Source organism: Micromys minutus (genome assembly GCF_963924665.1).
Source record: "Micromys minutus genome assembly, chromosome: 10".
Classification (NCBI taxonomy): domain Eukaryota; kingdom Metazoa; phylum Chordata; class Mammalia; order Rodentia; family Muridae; genus Micromys; species Micromys minutus.
This window is the reverse complement of record NC_137979.1, coordinates 51,980,691-52,002,532: the sequence shown is the minus strand read 5'-3', so window position 1 is coordinate 52,002,532 and position 21,842 is coordinate 51,980,691. Positions and strand designations below refer to the sequence as shown.

The 21,842-nt window shown below is 50.7% G+C and overlaps 1 protein-coding gene across 3 annotated transcripts; it reads right to left on the bottom strand.

Annotated features, from left to right (window-relative positions):
- Positions 1-1,825: 1,825 nt before the first annotated feature.
- Positions 1,826-21,842, bottom strand: KCNH6 (potassium voltage-gated channel subfamily H member 6; the record flags this gene model as incomplete). Of its 3 annotated transcripts, XM_080922879.1 has the most annotated exons (14): positions 1,826-2,107; positions 2,849-3,032; positions 3,713-3,869; positions 4,437-4,521; positions 6,358-6,551; positions 9,194-9,446; positions 9,613-9,812; positions 10,856-10,941; positions 11,101-11,255; positions 12,411-12,836; positions 15,515-15,720; positions 15,828-15,989; positions 20,827-21,057; positions 21,767-21,842. In XM_080922879.1, 14 exons carry the CDS (start codon positions 21,840-21,842, stop codon positions 1,826-1,828), a joined length of 2,697 nt encoding a protein of 898 aa, XP_080779005.1. The 3 variants fall into 3 exon arrangements, with proteins under 3 accessions (XP_080779005.1, XP_080779004.1, XP_080779003.1); XM_080922878.1 differs by having other exon boundaries at positions 10,856-11,255; XM_080922877.1 differs by having other exon boundaries at positions 1,826-2,156; positions 2,889-3,032; positions 10,856-11,255.

Here is a 21,842-nt window from a genome sequence, read left to right as displayed (position 1 = left end):
TTTTTAAATGTTTGTTGGTGAGTTCAGGGGATTTTCATTTAAGATTATTATTGTGAGATACTTATTAATTTCTTCAGTTGTGTTCATTGGTTTTCTGGATGGTTGGATTATTCTAGTATGTTGTTCTGGCTCCTGGCCTGCTACCGACGGCTGTTCTCCCTCAGATTCTCAAGTGCTGCATTTACAGGTATGAGCTATTTTAAAAATTTTGTGTGCAGGTATGTGAGAAGGTACCCATCCATATGTGTACATATATGTGTATGTATGCTGAAGCCAGAGGACAACCCTGGGTGTTGTTCTCAGGAATGTGACCCACCTCCTTTGAGACAGTGGCTCTCTTTGACCTCGAGTTCACCAATTAGGCTATAATGACTGGCCAGAGTGAATCGCAGAGATCCTCTTGTCTCAGCCCCCGGCCCTAGTGCTAGGACTGAAAGTAGGTACCATCACTGCAGAATTTTTATTAGGGTTTGGGGGGTAGAGTTCTGGTCCTCAAGCATTTTACCCACCGAGCTACCCTGCTAGCCCCCACCACCGCCACCCTGTTGTTTTGAACCCGTGTTAAAGTTTAACTAAAGGTACAAAAAGCTAACTTTAATGTCTTAGTATGTATAAACACTTGCAAATGTATGGTCATATACTCACTGACAGACTCCAAGGCATCAAAGAGAGATTGCAAAGGGAAGGTAAAATGGGCTTGGGGAATGGATTAGAATTATCTGAAAAGCAATGATGATTTTTTTAACAGGTCTCTCAAGTAAGGTGGTGTGGGTTGAAACTGTTCTTTTCCTTTTTCTAGTGGGTTAAGTTTAGCTTTTTACCGAAATGTCATTTACATACGAGAGTGCACATGTTTTTCTAACCAGAACACATCCAAATACCTATCACCAGAACAGAAAGCCAATACTGACGTGCCCTGAAGGTCTGCTCACACTCTGGCAAGCGACATAGTCTCTCTGCTACCAACCCAAGACCTCTCCCACTAGGACAGTAAAACCAACTTCCTAAGGCTGTTTTGAGGGTTAGCAGAACAGCAGTGCACAAGACAGGATGGCGGAGTGCTGGACAAAAACCGTCTATGGCCACAATTCTTATGGACACTTAGGCCGAATCTCTGTTTCTCTTCAGCCGGAGATAGCTTCAGGCTGTGGATCACCAGAGCTCAACTGAGACACCTCAGCTCTCCAACAGGCTGGATGTGGGAAGGGTTTGGAGAAGGCCCCAGCATAGGCACAGACCTGAGGATGTTTAGGAAAGTCACATATCTAGCCCAACGTGAAATGATCAAGACTTTATTAGCAACGTGATACTGCATGTCCCAGCCATTGTTATGGGACTCTCAGGCGACGAGGGGATGAGGGCTGCAGCTCTGTCTTTTAAAATGTCCACCGCAGAGGAAACCTCTAATTCCAGCCATATTAGAGGCTTTTGGTAAAGGTCTGGTCAACCCTGGCCTTGGGTCTGAGCTTTTGAGGCAGAGGGTGGTTCTGAGCTGGGAGTAATCACATGCAGCCCCAAGCAAGACTCTCCGGAAGATCTGAAGCATCTCTTTTCTCCACTGACTCTTGCATCCTGTAAACTACCTCTGAGCAACCCTCTGGCTGGCTTGCTGATCACAGGGAGTCCCAAGGAGGCTGGGCCAAGTCCAGAATCTCTTTGCTCAGGTCATCCTGGTCACCTGGCTCAGTAGTCTAGTTTCTCTGAGGAAATGGTTTTCAGAGTTTTATGGGAGAGCTGTCTGGCCCTCCCCCGAAGGGGACTTAATTCTCACCTCGCTTTATTTAAATTTCCTCACAGCAGCTTTTATCCTGGGGGCCTAAAGGCCCTAACTCCTTGTGACTCCAGGATCAGAACCATGTCTCTGGAATTCCAGCTGCTTGGGAACAGAGCTGAGGTGTTCAGGGAGGGAGGGAAAGCGGGAACCACCCAGTCCCTGTACTTCCAGGGGACACAGAGGTGAGGCTAGAGGTGACAGGAGCCCCTCAGGTTGCTCTTGTTCTGAGGATGGCACCAGAGTTTTGTCCATTGCCGTGACCATGTGAGGTATCCTGGGGGAGAAATTCCTGGACGTCCGAATATGTTTGTCCAAGTCACCATAGCTTAGGGTCTGGGAGAAAGGTAAAGTAAAGAAGGTATATTGTGTATGGAGCCCTACCCTACTTTTGGATGTTTTTTTCATTTTGTGCATGAATGTGTGTGTGTATGTGTGTGTGTGTGTGTGTGTGTGTGTGTGTGTGCACGTGGCAGTATGTATACATAAGTGCATGTACATGTAGAGGTCAGAGGTCAGAGGTCAGTCTTAGATGTTGTTGCTCAGGAGACATCTGCCTTGCTTTTGTGACAGGGTCTCTCACAAGGACCTAGGGCTTGTCAGTTAGGCTAGACTGGGTGGCCAGTAGGGATCCACTTGTCTTTACTTCCCCAGCCTTGAAATTACGTGTATACTACCATACCCGGCTTTTAACACGGGTGGTGGGGGTCGAACTCAGATCCTCACACTTACATGGAAAGCACTTTCCCAAATGAGCCACACACACACATCCCCAACTCCCAGCCCCTAAGCTGGATATTGATCCACTTTAACCTCTGGGATGGGAACCAGAAAGAGCTCTCTCTATCTGCTCCTCCTCTTCAGGGAACTGGGGGAGCCTGGGGGAAACTGAGGATCCTATTAAATCTCCCTGAGCTGTGGAGTCTGTGATCACCACGAGGGCTCTGCCAACATCTGTCTAGGCTGCCCTGTCAGGCAACAGAAGATATAGCTTCTCATCCTACCGCAGACACGTTGAGGGTCAGGGAGTCATGTGGCTATTTTCAGGGAGACTCTGGGGATCCCCTCACCTCTCACCTGTGAGGAAGAGGGCATATTTCCCACCAGGAGAGTAGACTGTGAACTCTGAGTCACTGAAGTTTCAGAAAACAAGGCCAGGTCACTGGAGGCAGGGGCCCCCGAGATGTAGCTGGGGTGGCCCTGAGGATGATGAAGTAGCTGTAGAATTCGGCTGAGGTCTGACAACAGGCGGGACTCCAATCTGCCAGACAAAGAACCATGGTCCACGTCAGGGTTCTGAGAGCAGCTCAGATGTCAAAGATCCCTCTCTCTTTTGTGACCTGACCACTTCCTGTTGAGCAAAATGGGAGCCTGGGGCCTACCTGAAGAAATTTTCTCCACTAGGATCCACACAGCCTTTGCCCAAATTCCCCTTAGCACATACTGTCTTCCATGACACCAGGGACTAGACATGGTGCATACCACATTCAGTCTTAACAATACTTTAATGTGGGTATTTTCTAACTGTACCCATTTTATAATACGGTAAAACTGAGGCACCAAGCTGTTAAGCTCAGAGCTTGCTCACCCTCTAACTTATGAATTACACAGCTATGATTTGAACCCTCCTTGCCTTCAAACCTTCCCTATGCCATTCACAGGCAAACCCCCTTTTCCAGAACATGGTTTTGTTCCTGCACATGGATGCATATCCCTCCCACACCCCACCCCCAGGAAGCTTTTTCAGTATGTTCTAGGGTTTGCTGAAGGAAGACATGCTAAGTATTATGCTTAGTGACATAGAATTAGAAGCCCACCCTAAATGGATCCCATTCTAAAACTGAACCAGGCACCCAGTAATACCCCTAAGCTACCGGGAGGTGGTGCCTATACCCAGCTGGCTCCTTCGCAGCAGCCCACCCTTGCCAGAGAGGTCCTCACCTGTTCATCTGGGTTTGAAGCTGTTCTAACTTAAAGCCTAGCTCCCGAGGCCAGCAATCCAGATCCTGTCGTGGGTTTGGGGGACTTGGGGGTATTTGCTGCAGCAATTCAGGCCAAAACCCAGATGTATCTGAAATGCTCAGGGAAGGGGCAGCACCTTCAGGAAGGAAGGGGACAACCTTTGCTACAGTTGATTCCACGGGCCTGCCCCCTTCTCACCAGAGCCCATGTGCTCCCCCTACTTGTCTTGGGAACACAGTATAGGAAGTGGTTCTCCTTCCTGAGTGCCCTGAGGACAAGGTCCTATTCTTACTGAGGTGTGGCTTTCAGCACCCAGGATACCAGTGGGAGGGGAGCTGGAAGCCTCAGCTTAGATGGAGTGGTCAAGGGGGTTTCTAGCTCTGATCTCACTTGCTCATAGAGCTGAATCCTAGAGGGGAGCAGGGACCTCCTGGTGCTTTGATACAGAACCTCAGGCCCCTGGCTAGTACCCACCCCTGAAAGAAGCACCCAGCAACCAGTAAGCTCTCCCTCTCTGACTCACTGGACACAGGCCAGCAGGGTTAGGGAGAAAGATAAAGGTTTCTATCTCTCTCCCCAAAGAAGAATCTTTTCTTATCACTGAGTGGCCGAGACACCCTCTTCACGAAGAGACAGGATAATGGGGACACTAGAAGGGCTAAAGGCTAGGCAAGACTCTTGGGCAAGGATTGGGCAGACTCACCTGACTGGCTGTCACTGAGGAAGAAGCCTTGGGGGTCTTGGTTGTCTGGGGCTTGTTGGGGTGTTGACTGGAGACCCCCATCTGCCTTGTAGGGAGCAAGAGCAACAAGTGACAGGGACCAAAGCTGGGACAAGGGTCTCTTTCTTTGTTCATCCCCATCCCCAAGTTCCCCTCTGTGGCCCTTGTAATGGCTGGGTAAAAAAGTAGAAACAGGCATCTGGACACCATGGGAACTCGGCATATTCCTGCAGGCTCTCTCCTAAGAGGCTCTCAGGTAGGTAAACAGGTGTGGAGAGGATGAACTTACCCCACATAACCAAGTAGGATCCCCCAGAAAAGTCTTTGGAGACGATCTTATGAACAGCAAGCCTTGAGGGTAGACGGCAGAAAGGCTCCTCCCCCACTGCCTTTTCTCCAGTGTCCTAGTGGCCCACACCCCAGCATGAGCCAGTAAGTAAGTAGTGTCTTCTGGTGAACACTGGGTCTGGAACCCTCTGTCCATCCAGTGGTACCCAGGTTAGCACTTTTGGCTACAACCTTTCTGGTAGCATATGACTGGGGGGGGGGGATGTTGGGGTTACAGTTGACTCTGGCTAGTTAAGACCATAAAGACCACATCCCTTCTATCCTGGTGTCCATCCACTGGACACAAAGGCCACCAGATGGCTCTCAATAGCTAGGCCAGCAAAGCAGGATACATTGTGGGTACCTCTTGTGCTGTTCAAGAAGGAAACAGAGAGTCACGGAGGCAACAGCATAGGGAGGTCAGCCACAGCAAGAAAACCAACCTTAGCAGCACACTCTAGAAGCTTCATGCCACTTAGGCCACAAAAGTACTTCTTGGAGGCTCAGGGACAGGGGCAACAGATAACGAAGGTGCCAAGGCTCAGTGCCTCCCCCTCTTTCTTACTATTTGATTTCAGACTCTTCCTCCAGGAAGGCCTCTAAACTTCCATCGAAACCGTTAATGCCAACCATCCTCGGCAAACCGGATGTGATGGCTAGTTTCACTTCAATTTGTTACAAGCCAGTGTCATCTGGGAAGAGGGAACCTCAACTGAAAAAAGGGTCCCCCATATCACAGTAGGTGGTGCCACCCCTGGGCAGGCGGTCCTGGATGCTATATGAAAGTAGTCCAAGCAAGTCCTGTGAACAAAGTAGCAAGGAACACTCCTCCATGGCCTCAGCATCAGCTCCTGATTCTAGTTCCTGCCCTGACTTTCTTGGATGCTGGACTCCGAGCTGTAAGATGAAATAAGCCCTTTTCTCCCCAACTTGGTTTTGGTCGTGGTCATGGTGTTTTATCTCAGAGATAGTAACCCTAAGACGTTGGAACACACCAGAAGTTGGTTGGCTCTTATGTTTCCCGGTGGCTTCCTTGCCTCTTTAAATGACAGCACTTTATTTCTCCTGACTGCTGAGTGATAAGCTTAAGAGTCCCCATTTCTGGCACCACAAATCCTCTGGTGTCAGATCCCATCTTTTTTAGCTTAGTGCCATGTGATGGGAAAGCCTGGGTTTTAAAGCCAGATAATTCGAATCCACGTTTTGGCTCTGCCTTTTACTAGCCATATGGCTCTGGCCAATTAACTTACCCTTTCTGGTGGTCAGTTTATTCATTTAGATAATGGCGGTAAGAAAATCACATGCAAGGACAAGACTGAAACAACATAAAAGAAGCCCAGGATTTAGCTCACAGTGCCTGCTCATTAAATAGAAGCTACCATTCTAGTTAGCGCTATGTTTGTACATAGTCGTATGGAAGCGTCTCAGCAAAGGAAACATGAGGGCTTGAAGGGAAGAGGCAGTGAGTTCCTTAGGCCAGGCAAACTAAGTCCTTAGCAGGCTGACTGAGCACTATCCACAACCAGCTCTCTGAGAACTGCCATTACCCCCGGCCAGCCCACAGGCCCAGACTCACGTCCCGCAGGTTGAAGGTGACCTCCAGCTTATTCCAGAAGGTGTCTGCAAAGGCAGGGTACATGTCCAGCACCTCCAGCAGGTCTGCTCGATGGATCTTGTGCAGGTCGCAGTAGGTCAGGGCACGCACGTCCGCGCTCGATTTGCCTGGCCTGGCATGGAGGCTAGCAGGCTCCCCAAAGATGTCATTCTTCCCTGCCAGCCAGAAGGATGGTGGTCCCTCCAGGGTCTGGCTCCCTTACGAAGACCTTCTTTCAAGGCCCCTTGACTGTGATCTTCCTACCTCCCACCTTGGAGATCCCACAGAGCTGGGGCCTGGTGCTGAGGGGGGTCTGAGGACAGGGCTGCATGTGTTGGCTTTGATGGAGAAGAGGATGAGGGAGGCCATTCATCAGTCCTTAGTTCCACAAAAATTCCTTCAGAGCTGCTTCTGCCCAAGAACATGGGTTCTCTTTTTGTCTTAGCTCCTCAGAACCACCTTCCACCAGAATATCCTTTAGTTGGTCCACACCCTTTAGTATAGTTCCCATTCCGGCCAGGGGATAGTAGGCAGTCAGGGACACTAGAAGTTCCTTGCTCAGTTTCCTTCTGTTCCCCTTGACCCACTGACACTATGGAGCAGGGGACAGAGGACCCAAGGATGAAAACCTCCAGCTTCCCTGGATAAGACTTGGAGCTTCTGTTTTTTGTTCTCCTAGTTCTCCTTTGTACAAACATGAAACCAGTTTGCCCCTCAAATGGGCATAACAATGTCACCTCCCCTGCTGGACTGTTTGCAGGGGCAGAGGTGGCGATGCTCGAAAAAGTATCCCTCAAAGCCAGAGGCCCCAGAATAGCTTAAAGCAAGACACAAGGAGAGATGGAGGTCACAGGGTAGACACAGTGTAGATTGCCAAGTTAGCTGACATAAGTGTTAGGTCCTTGCAGAGTCAGGAGCTATGCTGGCAACAGGATAGAAATGTGAGTAAGAGACTCTCCCACGAGGAGTTCCTCAAATCCCTAATAGATGGGTATTCAGGTTGTCAAGGTTACAGAAAGTGTATCAGAGAAGCAGATGCAACCAAGAGCCCTGGACCATGAAAGAGGGAGAGGCTCCTACTTCCTAGCACAGTTAGGGCAAGGAGACAGGGGCTTTCAGAAGGACTAACATTCCAAGAGAAGGAGCAGGCCCCTGGGAAGAAGGGCATTTGGGTACATGGTTGCCCCTGCATAACCAAGGCTGGGGAAAAAGAGGCCAAAGTCATAAGTGCCACAGACCATGGTTCCTTTGGCTCCTACTGCCCCCGGGAAACCCCTTAGCCTTGTGACACTGTTCAAGGGACCCTAACAGTTCAGCATAGAGTGCTAGATGGGGAAGGGGCATATGCTGCTAGAAGAACAAGATGGAAGATGACCATCCCTGTCCAGGAGGATACTGGGGCTCAGAGAAAGCCGAGACTTGCCGTTGTCACACATGAAATTCTGAACCTTGATCTCTAGGTGATGTAATACCGACCTTCATTTTTTAACACATGAAAAATTATTATCTAATGTCTGTTTCTACTCAGGACAAGATGAGAGGATTTCTTGTCCCTCGCTGGAACTTAAATTGGACCAGCTTCTTAATTTTTAATATTAATTATCCCTCCCATGTGGGTGGCATCTGTAACGTGGCTTAGGCGAAAGAAAAGGACACACAGAGGAGCCTGCGCTGTGGGCCAGCCTGGAGAATGACTGCGTCTGCCTGACAGGTGGAGGGCGGGCAGAAGAGCGGGAGTCATGGGGTTCAGGATGTTCCTGAGGTTGGCTTCAGCCCAGGCAGTGGAAGGGCAGGGGACAACGATGGTGTCAAGTTGGAATCTATTGGTCTTGGTTTGGCTTTTAAAAATCCATCATCTCTCTACCTATGCATCTATCTAATCTATCTGTCTATGCACCTATGTATCTGTCTGTCTGTCTGTCCTGACAGGCTCTCTTAGAGTGCGCATCACCATGCAGTGCTGGAGATGGTGTCCAGGCCTTCAAGCCTTCTAGGCAAGCACTTAATGACTGAGCCACATTCCCAGCACACTGCCTGTTTTGATCTAAGGAGATATTGGGGCTAGGACACAGCTCTGAGGGTCCTTGTGGTTCAGGCTGTGGGAACAAGGGGCTGGCGCAGGTGAGGCTATGAATCGAGAAGAACAAGAATGCCAGCCGACGGTGACCCAGCCGCTGAGGGTAGAGTGATGGAGAAAGGTTGGCGGAGTGGGCTGGGAGAGAACCAGGTCATGGAGATCAGGATCCAACATGGCTGAAGTTAGAGTTGGAGACTTGGGGTCAAGGACAAGGACGGTACAAATAGAAGAGAGGAAGGACCCAGAGGTACTTGAAGTTAAGTGACTTGCGGAAGGTCACCTGACAGGCAGGGCACTGGATTAAGCATTCTTTGAGCTAGGTTTAAACCTCTCTGAGACCAGCATGACTCAGTAAATTAAAGGGCTTGTGACCTAGTGTGATTGTCAGAACCTACATGGTGGAAGAGACAGCCAAGTTGTTTTGTGACCTCCACAGTCACAGCATACTGTGTGGTGTCCCTGCCCAATGAATAACTAATTTTTTTTAATCTTTGTTGTTGTTGTTTTGTTTAAAAAAAAAAAAAAAAAAGCTGTCCTAGAACTCGCTCTGTAGACCAGGCTGGCCTTGAACTAACAGATCTGCCTGTCAAGTACTGGGACTGAAGGCATGAGCCACCACTACCTAGCAACATCCAGGAATCTGAGCAAAACTGCTGTTAAGGATACTCATTAGGAAGAAGGTGACTGGGTAGGGCCTCCCCAGCCTCAAGTCCCTTCCTTAGTCAACCCTACCTGACCCACCTAGAATGGCCACGACCACGTCATCGCGCAGGATCTCGATGGAGCCGCGAGAGATGAAGTAGAGCGTGGACAGCACGTCGCCCAGGTGCACCAGCGTGTCCCCAGGCGGCGCGTGCGTGGTCTTGAACTTGACCGCGAGGGCGCGCAGGCACCCCTTGCTGGCGCCGCGGAAGGCGGGGCAGTGCTGCAGCAGCGCGCGGTGCAGGTGCAGGCAGATGTCCGCCTGCAGGCACTCAGGGAAGCCCTTCAGCACCTGTGGGTGGGGGGTATGGCGAGTCCCTCCGGGAGCAGCTGGGGCTGTGGGTATTGTGTGTGGGTCGGGGAGCTGGGGCAGACTGCACCGGGCCCTGGATCTCCCCCAGGGCGTGAGGCGGGCAGCTGGTGGCCCACCCATTCCCCATCAGGGCTGCAGGGCTCACCGCGTTCATGTCGATGCCGTTGGTGTAGGACCAGGCGTGCTGGAAATACTCTTCCAGGCGCTGCCGCAGTGGGTTGGGAATCTGGTGGAAGCGGATGAACTCCTTGACACGCAGCATCTGCGTGTGGTAGCGGGCAGTGCCGGAGTACAGGCGCTGGATGATGGCCGACACGTTGCCAAAGATACTGGCGTACATAAGGGCTAGGGGCGGGGCGAGATGGGAATGAGGAGTTTCTGGGAGATCCCTGGCCTCCCAGCCCAGTAAGTCCCCCCACCCCCAACCCCCTTCCATGGTGATAGCAGAAGTGCCAAGACAGCAATAGTACACAAGGGACAAAGGCCCCTGGGCTACCTGTCCCTCTCTCAACCTGCTATTGCCTTCTGGCTCCTTCCAAGCTCGCAGGCTAGACTTCTTTGAGGAAAGAACTAGGGCGATGGTGTTTTGTTTGGTTTTGTTTTTAGATTCAGAATTGTTTTCTCCTTCAAGTTGAAAAAAAAATATAATACAGGGAAAACTCTCTGTCTTTCGTTTTTTTCACCTTCCCCCTTTCCTTTTCTTGTTTTTGTTTTTCCAAATACTCTGAACATGACAACCTAAATGTGTAAATTTCCACACCATCTCTAGAGTTCTTAAACCGGGTGTTTTGGGAGGCAGGAAGTTCTGTGCAGAGACCCAGAGACGTGAGTTCTCATTCTTCTAGCTGACCCTTAGGCTGGCCTTGGGGCTAGAGACTTCCTCGCTGTGGGTCTCTAGCAGGTTAAGACCTTTGGCTTCTCCTCTAGAAGCTGGGCTCCTAAGAGAAATTGACCTGGACTTCTGTGACTTGCTCAAAGGAGTGGCTGGCAGAGCCAGACAGCCTCATGGCATATGGCCTTTGCTAAGAACTCAGGTTATTTCTTAACTGTTACCATCTAAATTTTGTTTGTTTGTTGTTTTTGAGACAAGGCCCCTTTGTAGCCCTGGCTATCCCAGAACTAGCTCTGTAGACCAGGCTGGCCTTGAACTCAGAGATCAGCATGCTTCTGTCTCCCAAGTGCCAGGACTAAAGGCATGTAACACTACCGCCTGGCCACCATCTTAATTTTAAAAATATTTTTAAAAGACAAGGGCCCTTTATGTCCTGCAAATAATCTGGCCTAAAGCAATGTCTAAACAGTTGCTAAAGTCTATGAGTGGCCCACGCGTATACACAAATCTGCAAAGCGCACAGGAAGTACCCTGTATAGCCCAAGATCCCACTCACAGCCAATGAGCATGACGCAGATAGAGAAGACCTTCTCAGAGTTGGTGTTGGGTGACACGTTGCCAAAGCCCACACTGGTGAGGCTGCTGAAGGTGAAGTAGAGGGCGGTGACATACTTGTCCTGGACAGAGGGTCCCGAGGCTGGGTCGCTGCCATTATAGTGTTTGCCAAGCTGTGCACCTAGGCTGTCCAGCCAGCCAATCTTGGGCTCCAAGTAGGGTCGCTCCACGTTGCCGATGGCATACCAGATACAGGCCAGCCAGTGCGCAATGAGCGCGAAAGTACACATGAGTAGGAAGAGAACGGCGGCCCCGTATTCAGAATAGCGGTCCAGCTTCCGGGCCACGCGCACCAGCCGCAGGAGGCGCGCCGTCTTTAGTAACCCAATCAAGGTGGTGGTCTAGGGGCAGAGAAAGGTTGAGAAAGTTGAGGGTCAGCTCTCGAGAGGGTGCATTCAGGCTTAGGTTTGTTCTTTTGTATTTGTTAGCGCACAGTCATTCCACAAACACTCAGGGAAGTAGCAGGCACTTGGGCGTGGAATGTAAGAGGCTCGAGGGCTTCTCTGGTTGCTGGAAGAGAAATCCCATGGGAGCAAGAAGGAAGGAGAGGTGAAATCTGCAGAAGCCGATCAGGGAAGGCTTCATAAAGATGACATAGAGTGCATCATTTGGAATGAAGCTAGGGGGCTGGAGAGATGGCTCAGTGGTTAAAAGCACTGACTGCTCTTCCAGAGGTCCCGAGTTCAGTTCCCAGCAACCACATGGCTCACAGCCATCTACAATGGGTTCTGATATCTCCTGAAGGCACTCACATATATAAAATAAATTTAAAAAATCTTAAATGTTATTTTAAAAAGAATTAAACTAGTTCTCCAGGCAAACAGGAGGAAGGGGCGCCCTTGGTACGGGACCGCAGAGGCATAGAGGCATAAAATGGTATGACATATGTGACCCTTGCACCTGGAGAGTAGGAGGTGACACACAGTGAGAAAGACGTCTGAAGAGGTGTGTGTGGGGATCTGTGAAGGGCCACGGGAGCCATGGGAGGTTCTGAGGGAGGAATGGCAGATCTCAGTGCAGGCAGTGGGAGCAGAGGGCTGGAGATAAGACGGGATAACAGGGAACCCCAAAGGCAGAATGGCATGAAAATGTTCTCACGTTACCCACAGAGAGCGGAGTGGGCATAGAGAAGGGCCGAGGCAAGAAGAGATGCAGGGATCCACAGGTGTGTACGTGTGCAGTCTGTGTATCCCCTTTCTAACTCCATGGTGACAATGGCTCAGAAGGTAACATGAGGAGTTGGGTTGATACTACGTGCACCCCACAGAGGGCAGAATTCTAGACCACCTGGTAGCCTAATCCTCTAACTGGATTTACTAAGAGAGATGGGTAAAGGGATGGTCCCCAGATCTGGAGGCATATAGTTTTTCTCTGGGGCTAGAGATGGCAGATGTCTGAGCCCCCTCTGTCCCCATTTGCTGTCTGGATCAGTGATGTGCACCACAGCTATGTAGCAGGGTCCAGCATGGCTGCTGGCATGGGTCACGGATGCTCACCTCATCTGAGCCAGTGCGGAAGATAAGCAGGTCAAAGGGGATGGCAGCCACCATGTCAATGAGGAACCAGCCCTTGAAATAGTGGACAGCGATTCGCCCGGGGTGGCTGACCACCTCATCGTTAGTGTTGACATAGGTGGTTCGGAAGTTGATGACGATATCCACCACGAACATGATATCCACGATGAGGTCTACCACGGTGAGTGGGCTGCAGGTATAGCCGCAGGTACCACGCTGTGATTCGTCCTGGTCGCTGAGCAGAAAGGCGGCAGAGTAGGGCGTGAAGACGGCTGTATAGATGACTAAGAGCAAGATGAGCCAGTCCCACACAGCCTTGAAGGGGCTGTAGTGCAGAATGGTACCTCGGTGAATCCGCGGTGCCTGTAGCTTATACTCTGGTAGCACATCTGCACCCAGGGACAGGACCTGGGATGGAAGCCATGTGGTCAGTGGGGACAGCCAGTGCTAGTAAGACAGGTCTATGGGGAGAACTGATGAGAACTGTCACAAAAGCATGAAAGGCAGAGGGACGAAGGAAGGGCACATGAGGGACAGGTATGTCAGGAAGAGGTTAGGGCAGAGAGAGAGAGGGTGGGGGAGGGCAGGGTTCTGCCAAATGATTGATTCCCGGAAGCTCACAAGCTTTCTCAGAAACAGCTCTTCTTGGAGTGAGAAGGGCCAGGCCTGCCTAAGGCCATCTTGAGTATGTTTTTAAGGAAGAGCCTGGGTTGAGATAGTTTGCTGGGCTGGTTGTCTTCAATAGGTTTTGAGTGGCCACTGGTGTTTGTTTCTTTGTTTTAGTGCTAAGGATTAAAACTAGGGCCTTATTACACATGACAGACAAGTGCTCTTGTCTCGTTGAGCTGACTCCCCAACCCAAGTTTGGGATTCTTGATGAGAACAAGTCACTTCCAGAAGAGTCTTTATTCCTGGGGGCCAATGAGGCTCCCCTTCCCCGGGGACAACTCTCCGAGCATCCCATGCATGGAAAGAACCAAATTTGGGTTGGGATTCAGCCAGTCTGGACATTCAACAAGTCCTGGGCTCCATGGAGCTCCATCTACATCATTTATGGCTCCTGCAGTCTGTAGAGCATCCTCTTTTCATCCTGGTGTCCCCAAGACTATAGCAATGGACCACTGACTGCTAAGACAGAAAACCAACAATTGCCAGCTGCTCATCACGAAGCAAAGCAGCTTGGGTAACAGGAAGTGGTTTTGAAGCCAGACTCCAGGCTAAATCTCAGAGCTACGATTTGTTTTTCCTGTGCCTCAAGGCAAGCCTACTGACCTGTGATTCCCTGTTCCCTCACGGGTAAGATGGACGACAAACTGCCTAAGAATGTGGTTAAGCAAGATGTATCTGTCAGCTTCTAGGGCAGTGGTCCTCAACCTTCCTAATGCTGCAACTCTTTGATATTCATGTTGTGGCGACCCCACCCCCACCATAGAATTCCTTCTTTCGCCACCACTTCATAACTGTAATTTTGTGACTGTTACAAATCATAAGGCAAATTTTTGATAAGGATATCTGATACATGATCCCCCTCCCAAAGGGGTCGCAACCCACAGGTTGAAAACCGCTGTTCCAGATCATCTGTATCCACTGTCCAACTTTGGCACTGTTCCTGTAAGGATGGGATCGAGGTGGGACGGACCGTCCACACTGATTCCTCCATTGTCAGTGCTGTTATAAGGAAAGCGGCTATGCCAGGCTTTGATCTTGCAGGCAAGATCATCGGGAGATGGGACCGCAGGACTCACGGAATCAACCTAAGAACTGATTTCCACTAAAATGGTCCTGACCTGAGAGGCAGACCCCTCGGTGGGGCCACAGCGTTCTGCTGTGTTCAGCTTTCATTTCAGCCTTTGCCCTTCCTTTACTTAGGAACCCACTTGGCATCTCACACAGACTTGGACTCTCTCTTTTTTTTTTCATTTTGTTTTTTCCTCTACCACTATATACAGCCCTGACTTCATAGTCATCCCAGTAACCTATGTCCCTTCACCCAACCAGCTCTGGGTCCATGCACGCTTTCAGCTGGGACCCACCAAAGTATCCCTGGCAGCTGAACTCTGTTGCAAAGTAGCAGATCCATCACCACACCCCGCAACCCAGGATACCAGAGCTCACCTCCCTGCTGGGCCTTTCCCTAATCCTGTCTGCTAGGTTAAATGGTCTCCTCCATTACTGGTGCTGGCATTGGTTCTGCTTCAGATGACAAAGGGCAGGAAAAGGATGTCCCCTCTGTCAGTGCCCTCGGCTCTTCTCTACAGCTTAACAAAGCCCCTTCTGTCTCCTGAGCTGGCATTACTTAATGTCAGTGGGTCCTCAGAGACTATTTGATCTAACTCTTCCCTGCATATAAAGCTCTGAGACTCAAAGGTAAGAGTGTCCTCTGTCCAAGGCTACATAGTAAACCTGGTGACTCGAGTCTCAGGCAGGGTTCTATTCAATTCTCCCTGGAAGAATCCGGCCTCTTAGAGAAGGGACTGTGGGGTCATCTGAAGCAGAGGATCCAGTAAGGGACATTTGCCAAATAGAAGATGCACAGGAGGGACATTCAGAGATGGATCCCCAGGATATGACTCAAAGTTAGCTAGAGGTACTGGCGCTACCCTGCTTCTGCCAGGCATACTGCTGTAATGAGGTGAGGCGTGGTCATCACCCCAAAAGCAAAGGGAAGAAGCAGGACTGGGGCAAGGTTCATCCTATCCCTCCTCCCTCACCTTTTCTTTGCATGGGGTTGACCCTCTGTCCCACTCCTTGCCTGTGACTGCAGAGTCATAGACAGGCCCCAAGGGGTCCTATGTGTTTCCTCCTCCTATCTGGACATCTCCAGGCCTAGAAGTTACTCACAGGCCTTGCTCACCTTAACCTCTGCTGACTTCAGGCCTCAGGGCTGTGGCCTCAGGGCAAATCTTCATGTCTTAAGAATCCAACTCAAACTGTACAAGAGGAGGCTAAGGACTCAGACCAAGGTGTGAAGGGGGTTGGACAAGTCACATTTCTCTACTTAGTCATGACCTCAGAAGAGCTGAGGTCCAAGGAAACCAAAGGGGTCTGACACAGCCCACCACCACCCCTGCCCTGAAGACCCATACCTGGGTGACCTTTTCAGTGACATTCTGTGTTCGCTCCACCACCTTGTGGGGGGCGATGATCTCAATCTCTGTTGTGGAGTTCGAGCGGTGCTTCTCCAGGTTGAACTCCACGAAGTTGAGTGTGAACTGAGGAATCTGGCTGACGGTTTTGTACTTGCCCCCGCCTGGGCCAGGCCCCTGTCCACTTGGCCTGCTGTGAGAGGCCTCTGAAACCAGGGTCAGGGTCAGAGCCAGAGCAGCCAGGGCTGGAGGGGATGGCCTTGAATGTCCCTCACCCCCCTCCCCACTACTGTTACCCACTGACAGCACTCACCAGAACCCAGGAAGCCGTGTGACAGGAAGCGTTGGGTTAGGCTGCGGCTGCTGCTCTTGGCCAGGAGCTGGGCCAGGTCCTCGAAATTGAGAATGAACATGATGACAGCCCCGTCCTCGTTCTTCACGGGGACCACATCCACCAGGCAGCGGAAGCTGGAGGCTGCAAACCCCATTGTCAGGGATAAGGTCGATCACTGAGGAGGCCTTTTCCTGTCATGGCTAAGGAAGGGCCTACGTGAAGGTCAAGTGAAGGGTATCCACTGGAGAGAAGAGGCCTGGACAGTGACCAGAGCTATTTGGCAGAGGGTAGGTAAAGCTGTCCTGCGGGTACCCCCCCAACTCCCCAGGGCAGAGCAGCTCATTAGGGAATAGTGAAGCATCAGGTCCAAGCTCATGCTTGGCCCCCAGTTCAGGGCTTAGCTCTGAGGTTTGCTTCTGTGGTAATTAAGGCTTAGCAGATGGGGGTGGATTAAGTGGGGAGGTGAGGGAGGGCATGCCATCCTCCTGAAGCTCTGGCTGGCCCTGGGCTCAGCTCCCATATAGTCATTCCACAAAGATGCCTGCTTCCCCTGCTGTTGGAAGAAACTTGCTAGGAACACATCAAGTGCCGGGCAATGAGCCAGTTGGCACATTAGGCCTTAGGAGGTTCTGGGAGCTGGCAAATGAGGGTTCTGAGCAACTGATTTGTTGGAGATGGCAGGGGATGAGGAGTAAGGACCCCTAGTCCCTTGGCAGATAAAAGATTGTGGGGAGGAGCACCACTTTTGAAAATAGAGCTGGAATAGCAACTCCAGGAAGAGGCTGGGGTCAAGGAATAGACAGGGTAGTGACCTGAGGGCCTAAAGAAAGAGGGAGAAGACCATGAAAATAAAAGTTCTTAACATCTCAGATCCAACTGTTGGCACCTTATGCCTCTGGCCACACTATCATCTCCTTGCTCTAGGGTCTCACCGTTGGCAGGCGGATCAATATGAGTCGAAATTCTGCCTATCTCAGAGCCCAGCCTGTGAGCGGGCACCCCTTAGGTGTACTATATCTATTCACTCAAACTATCGTTAGGTGTCAGTTCCAAAGGGCAGGATCCCCAGGGACAGCAGGCTCAGGTGACCATGCAAATCGGAAAGCCAAGCTGCTTTTCCAGAGGGCAGGTTTAGGTCTGTGTCACCCGTCCCAGGCATTGATGACCAACAAAATGACTGTGAAAGCACAATGGATCCAAGCCATGTAGTAGGAACACTGTCACTGTAGGGACCACTGGAACCTATTTTCATCAGACTCCATACTTAGCATTTACTTTCCAAGCTTAGGGTGCAGCTGTTCTGCCCCCCTCTCCATCTTCCTTCCCACTTTCCTCCTGGGAGCAGGAATCTCCCGGATCAGGATCAGATTCCTGGACTCCCAGGCACCAGGCAGCCATCTGCCAGCTGCTGCCTGGGCCCAGGGGAGACATCCACACCAGAGACACTGCCTGCCTGTTGAGCCACTCCTTGGCTCGTAGAGCTCCAATGAGTCTAGTCAGCTCGGGGCACAGCAATGTTCCTGTCCCCAAGACCACAGCAGGGGAGGAGTAGAAGTGGGCAGAAGTGTAGGTGTTCCAGACTTCCTATGCCTCTGGGAGCTCCCAGAGCCATCTTGAACTGGTTGTACCCCACTGATGCAAAGTCTTGGGATGGACTCTTGTATCAGTACTGGTTGGGGAGTTGGTGGGGTCTTCATGTGACTTTCCACATCCCACCACCCACCTCGCCAGTGGCAGTAGATGAGAGGATATGAAAAAGGTCAGAGTGCTTTCTTTCCCTGTACCTTACCTGTGACTCAGAGCCCACAAGCAACTGGCTGAGTGGAAGAGAGAGTGAATCGTCTTTGTCTATATTGAAGAATGGCAGTGTTCCAGCATCTTTGCTCTGTCCCTGGCGGAAGAGCCAGTCTCTGCCTGACTCCTCCTCCGAGAAGTTTCCCTCAGCACATACTCCTCTGGTTAAAAGGAGTTAGTCGTCTGGTTCCTAGATCACCCCTTGGCTTCTGTTCTTCCACCCCTTGGCTATGTTCATGTTCCTTCCCCATCCTGACCCTTAGCCTCTCTTCAACATGGCCTCCTTGTTGTCTTTTACCTTTTGGGAGTCCAAGATTGAAACCCAGGACATCACGTATGCAAGACAAATGCTTTACCGCTGCACCGCACCCCCTGCCCTGACTCTGTCTCTTCATTTGCACCTCACTTAGCCCTGGGCTGAGAGCCCTTAGGAAACTGATGCTTCAAGCTGATGCTGCTACCAGGAGGGGTGGCTGCATTGTGCTGCTCTTGGTGCTACCATCCTGAAATTTGTAGGTTAGTGTGCGGAAAGCACAGGATGGAGAATGGGGACTCCTTATCTGGAGCTACAGACTAGAAAAATGCCGGAGAAATGCCAGGTCTCCAGTCTAACCTGAGCTCATCAGGGTATAGGACTTGGTGAAGGTAGGCAGGGCTAGACCCTCTGATGGGTCTGTTAGGGCAGGGCTGAGGGGTCTGAGTACAGTTATTGGCTCCAGCCTTTTCATGGTCTCCCTTCCTCAGCTGTTAGGGCTTTTTTCTGACAGGGAGGTAATCATGCAGGTACACAACTGTAGTCCGTGAATAGAGACAGGACACAGAAATAGAATTTTTCATAGATCATCCTTTTAAAGGGAAAGAAGAAGCCAAGAGGTGGTGGTGCCCACCTTTAATCCTAACAGTCGGGAGACAGAAGCAGGTGGATCTCTGAGTTTGAGTCTAGCCTGGTCTCCAAAGTGAGTTCCAGGATAGCCAGGGTTACACAGTGAGACCATGTCTCCATAAAAAACAAAAACAAAAAAAGTAAGAGGGGATTATAAATAAACCAGCTGGAGATGTGTTCAGGACCCCTTCCCTCAGCCCTGGTGTCAGAGGTTGAGGCAGAGAGAAAGAAAGAAATTACCATTAGGATGCCTTTCAGCAGAACTGTGCAAGGCATGTGAATATAATGTTTAAATCATATTTAAAAATCACATGGTCAGAGTGGACTGTTAATGTGAACATAAATTATCTGAGCACCACAGGGCAATGTAGACTCTCTTCTTGGTTTCAGGCCAATTCAGGATGGTCCAGGTGGTCAGAGGCTTAGGTAACAGGACAGGGAAGGTCTAAAGGCAGAATGGTGCAGGCTAGAACTATAGAGTATCAGATATGTGGGAAATTTTCTCTTTTTACCCAGAGCCAGTCTCCAAGATTAGGTTCCCAGGGTCCTTTCTGTTAGCTAACGAACCTTGACAGACTTCGGGAAACCTGAGTCTTGATCTGAGGGGCCAAGACTTGGTCTCAAACTCTGCCCTTTGTCCCAGATACCTACAGGGCCTGAAAGCCCAGGAGCCCATGATTGTTCCTCACCCTCTGGGGGGTGCACGTAGAGCTCTAGGGTCAAGGAAAGGAAGAGAACGGACCTAATCTCTTGGCACCTCTACTTCCTGCTGTCCCGTCTTGTTCCTCTGGGACCCTTCTCACTCCCCTGACTGTCACCTTTTCCTTGCAATGATGTGAAGAGGTGAAGTCGCAGCTTTTAAAAATATTCTGACTTTGTTAACCCTGTGAGTGCAGCCGACCTAAGATGGATGCTTTCCAGGTCTCCTGTTCTTTGTCTTTATCACGGCATTTCCCATCTGCAACTCATTTGGCTAGCAGCAGAAAGGGACAGCCATGGGTGTGGCCAAGATCCGAGTTGAGAAGCTCTCAGAATCCTGTAAACACACACACACACACACACACACACATACATGCACACATGTGTGCACACACACACGTAACACACACATACGTATTTATACTCATATCCATGCACATATGCATGTATACACAAACACACAAACATGCACATGCACACACACAGTCATGTTCCATGTACACACCAAACCTCTGGAAGTTAAGCTCTGAGCACCCCTTGGTCCCAATCTAGAGGTGCCTGCCCTGTTTATACTCTCTGATGGTTCTCATGATTTTTCCCCCAGGGGGCAACATCTCTCTTTTGGGTGTTTCTTTTTCCCAAACTTCTGCTTCCAAGCATGGAGAGTTGAAGTCTTTTCTTTCTTGGGATTATTCAGAACAAACATCTCTGAGGGAGGGTTCAAGAGACTTGGGTTCCAGTTGCCCCCTGGCAATGGAATTTTGGGAGAGGGCCTTCCACACCCGTGAAATGAAGACTTCTCTAAGCCAATGGTTCTTAAAACTGGTAGCAATCAGAGCCACTAGGGAATTTTTTTTTCCAGATACACCTACCTGGCTTCATCTTGCAGCTTCTGAGTCAGCCTCTCTCTAGGGAAGGTATGTTTTGCAAAACATGCCCCCAGGTAATTCTGATGCTGAACCGATTTGGGGGAAGACGCTGGTGATTTCCAAGGGACTAAGTTTCTGGTTATAGTTCCATTCCCTTATCTACAGAGGGGGACTCGAAGATTGCTTAGCTTTTGGTACCCAGCCCTTAGCTTGTTTCTGCTGTGCGTTTCAAGGACTTGGGCAGCACTTAAGAACACAAAGTCCATCCAGGTAATCCACCTGCTTACAGCAAACCCAAGGCTATCTTCCCAAACCTCTGGACTTATGTGAACCAGACTCACTCTTCTTTTCCACACAGCAGCCCCCAGGCACCGACTAGCTATAGAGGCCTTGGGGGGCTGACTCCTCCCTTAATCCCCAGAGCAGATGAGGGAAGGTTAATTTCCATCCTAGTTGCTTGACAGCTGGGGCTGGCAGTGACAGAGTAGATAGCTGGGAGAGAGGGGAGGGGAAGTGGAGCAAGAGGCTCTGCTCTAGACCAGTACCAATAGTTGGCTCAGCCCAATCTCAAGTCCCCTAGAAGACATAACATGCAAGTCTCATTGCTTCCCTCCAATAATGAGGAAATCTAAGGCCCAGAGTGGGAATAGAATTTGTCCAGGCTCTTCAGCTCTTAGGTCAGACCCTCCTCCCAGGGCGTTCCATGATAGATAAGGAAGACAGTGTGTCTCACCATCCTTGCGGTAGTAGAGGATGTCCACCTTGCACTCTTCGGCTCCAAGCAGTGCCTGGGCCAGGCGGGACACAGCACTGCTTGGAGTGTTCGGGCCTGTGAGGAAGTCACAGGTACAGGGTCGCTGCATCACCTCCACACGGGAGTAGCCAAAGAGTTCGCAGAAGCCATCATTGCAGTAAATGATGGCACAGTTCTCCATCTGTGCATTGGCGATCAGGAACTTACGACCTGGAGTGGAAGGTGAAAGGTAGGGAAACCATGGCAGCCAGAAGTGGGTAGCCAGGAGAGGAAGATGGTAGGGATTTACGGGAGCTGAGGAGGGGGATTTATGTGTCCCAGAATGAGGGGTGTGGAGGTCAGAGCAAGGGAGGGTGGGGGGACCAAGAGTCCTGGGGAAGAAGGTCATTCTTTCTGAGAGCACAGAGGGGGCATGAAGGAGGTGGGGAGCAGAAAAGTGGGGGTGCAGGGTCCAGGCTTGGGGGCTGTGGGAAAACCAGGACAGCTAGGTCAGTAGAGTGGGAAGAAGACCCCAGAACTCCTGGAACAGTAGAGGGAGTCCACACCAAAAAGCAGGACTGTGACCAGGGAGTCTGACCTGCTCTTTGGGTGGAAAGCAGGAGGTCAAACAAACCTCTAGGAGAGGCATGAATGGTCTGGAAGGATTAAGTGGACAGTAACTGAGAGGGGAGGCCAAGGTTTGGGACACCAAGAAAACTGCTGTGGGGAGGAAGAAGAGCTACATTCTGCCCTAGACACAGACCATATGGAGGAGGGGTCGGGGACGTCAAAAGATTTTGTATTCAGAATGTACCTCCTCCTCAGCCCCCAGCCCTGCCCTTTTCTTTTATCCCATTAGAAGTTACTGAAGAGTTTGGCCTCTCCTGTCATCCAACCCACACTGCAGATAGTCCCCCACACCCCAAAACCTCACACTTACTCTGACCCTCAAACTTGCGGATGATGGTGTCCAAGTAAGTGTTTTGGGGAGCAACGTGGCCCCTGCGGACTGGCAT